The 2,946-nt window shown below is 36.7% G+C and overlaps 1 protein-coding gene across 1 annotated transcript; it reads left to right on the forward strand.

Moving 5' to 3' along the window:
* The first annotated feature begins 698 nt into the window (after positions 1-698).
* On the forward strand, positions 699-2,136 carry LOC148760595 (phenylalanine N-monooxygenase-like). Its single transcript, XM_088802603.1, has 2 exons — positions 699-1,756; positions 1,837-2,136. The coding sequence occupies exons 1-2, from the start codon at positions 734-736 to the stop codon at positions 2,008-2,010; spliced, it is 1,197 nt and encodes a 398-aa protein (XP_088658729.1). The 5' UTR covers positions 699-733; the 3' UTR covers positions 2,011-2,136.
* Positions 2,137-2,946: the final 810 nt, after the last annotated feature.

Genomic DNA, 2,946 nt, shown 5'->3' on the forward strand with positions numbered 1-2,946 from the left:
ATAAACATTTTTTAATATAACGTATAATAATTTGTTTGGTCTCTTTGTATTTTACTAGGATATAAACTCTTGGAGTTAAACACCTTCACGAAATATATTAAAAGTCATTCAACATCAACGTTACTACTAGGATGAAATGGATTTGAACAAACAAATAATACTCAAAATCACCAAATTTGAATAATTAGTTTTAGGGCTATTTTATTTGTTACATTTTCTCTAATCATAAAAAAAGACATGGTATGCAATAACTTTTTTCTTTCAATATGATGTGTAACAAAATTTTTTTCAACACATGCGCTTGAAAATGAGAAGGTTTTCATTAAAAGCAATTTTATCCAAAAATCTTTTCTCTTGGCTAAAAACAATTAAAACTAAAAGAAGATAATTTTCGAAAACACTTTATCTTTAAGGGTTAAAAAAAATCATCCCTTTATATTATAGTAAATGAAAGAACTATATTTAATTAAAAATTATAATAAAATTAGGTAAAAAGAAAGTTCGAACTTTAAATCTTAAGTTCCAAATATAGTTTATACTATATTGCTTTTCAGTCAGTTTCAAAAGCAAATTAAGAAAACAAATACCAAAAATAAGAAACAAACAGAACAATGATGAATGACCAAAATTCTCACACCTTTGCCTCTATAAATAGCTATGCCTATCAACCTTTTTGTGTAGACAAAGACACAGATAGACAGTACCTCTATAACTAGTGTTGGATTATTAGCAAATGGATAACTCCTCAACCATTTCCTTTCAAACTCAGCTGCCATGGGGCTCCCATGATTTTGCCATCTCCACACTTGTTTCATTTCATTCAACACTTGTCCTAGTGCTTCTCTTTGCACCCCTTGTCCTTGTCAAATTGAAAAGCACTACTAAAAATAATTACACCAACCAAGCACTTCTTCCTCCAGGGCCAACTCCCTGGCCAGTCATTGGAAACCTTCCTGAAATATGGAAAAACAAACCTGCCTTCAGGTGGATTCATGGCCTCATGAAACAACTCGATACTGACATTGCTTGTATCCGCCTGGCAAACATTCATGTCATTCCTGTCACTTCACCTGAAATCGCTCGAGAATTCTTGAAAAAATATGATGCTGTTTTTGCATCGAGGCCAGTTACAATGGCAACTGAGTTGGCTTCTCGCGGTTTCTTGTCCACCGCCTTGGTGCCATGGGGAGATCAGTGGAAGAAAATGAGGAAGGTGATTGCTTCTAACATACTTAAACCAGCAAGACTTAGCTCGTTGCTCCATAAGAGAACCCAAGAAGCTGATAATCTTGTTAGGTTCATTTACAACCAATGCATCAACCCTGAAAATGATAGTTCCAATGGCTCTGTTATAAACCTGAGACTTGCAGTCAGGCAATACACTGGAAATGTCATCAGGAAGATGATGTTCCACAAAAGATACTTTGGACAAGGCAAAGAAGATGGAGGGCCTGGACATGAAGAAGAAGAACACGTCGAATCACTCTTTACTGTGCTCAAGCACCTTTACTCTTTCATCCTATCAGATTATGTACCCTGGCTAAGACCATTAGATTTGGAGGGTCACGAAAAGATTGTAAGTGAGGCTGTGAGAATTGTCAATGGCTACCATGACCCTATCATTGATGAGAGAGTACAACAGTGGAGAGAAGGGAAGAAGAAGGAGCCTGAAGACCTGCTTGATGCCTTCATTTTAGCAAAGGATTTAGATGGGAAGCCTGCACTTTCAGTTGAAGAGATCAAAGCCCAATGCACTGTGAGATTCTTACTTGTCCAAACACAATATAATATATTTTTCGGTTAACTAAAGTTTGATGATCCTTATTTCGTATGCAGGAATTAATGCTTGCAACTGTGGACAATCCTGCCAATGCAGCAGAATGGGCAATGGCAGAGATGATAAACCAACCCGAAACTCTCCAGAAAGCAATCGAGGAAATGGATGGTGTAGTCGGCTATTGGAAGGCGCAGGAAGATGATCCAAGGTTTTGCATGGAAGGCGCAGCCTGATGAGGCAAAAATTGACCTCTCAGAATCGGAAGATGATCTCTTCCTGGCAAAACCATTGCATGCTCTTGCTAAACCTCGCTTGTCTGCTGCAGTATATGCTCAGCTTAATTACAAGTGAAAAGATTTAGTGCAAGACTACTAGTAAAATAAACTGTAACTGATTAAGTAACTTGTACGCAAATTTCCATTAATCCAGCCATGCAAGTTACATTTCTTTATTTATCCATGTAGTGGGAACTTTTTCTTCTTTCTTAGACCAAGTGGAAATGAAGACACACATAACTCATATTCGAAGTAGAACACATATATTTTCGCTTGACGTCTCCTTTCATAAATTTGCATCATATATTTAACAAGCTTCTTATATTAACGTCACTCTTACTATAATATTATTCGTCTGCTATTCGAGCACATTATTGGGATTATAATATTAAAGATTACAACGTGGGTCTCGTGTGGGCGGCCATATGGCTTCTGCATGAGCGGCCATATGGCTTCTGCAGGACCATGGAACTTGGGAGGGTCAAATATTGGGATGATAACAACCTTTTTATGTCTTTCAATCCTCAATTCCTCACGACCTAAAATAATAAAACATTCATGGTTTGTTTATCTACATTGTTTACCAAACAATAATGATACTTTATAGTCGGGTATCGTGTATTATCTTTTTTTTTTTTTACTCAACCAAAAAAGAGAATATATCAAAAGACATTAGGAGTACATGATGGATTAGTAAAACCACTCAAAGAAAAAACTCAGAAATTCAAGCAAAATGAAAACAACAGCTGGAAGAAAGAACAAAAACAGGACAGCTGCACATTTCTAAAGCAATCGGACATGACCTTGTTTGCAGAACACAGCAGAAGCAAAAAAGCAGTGAAGGCTGAACTGCAGGTGCAAGAAGAGAGCTGAGGCCGCACAGATAAAAACAGT

This window comes from Theobroma cacao, chromosome 10 (genome assembly GCF_053813885.1).
Source record: "Theobroma cacao isolate CCN51 chromosome 10, ASM5381388v1, whole genome shotgun sequence".
NCBI lineage: Eukaryota > Viridiplantae > Streptophyta > Magnoliopsida > Malvales > Malvaceae > Theobroma > Theobroma cacao.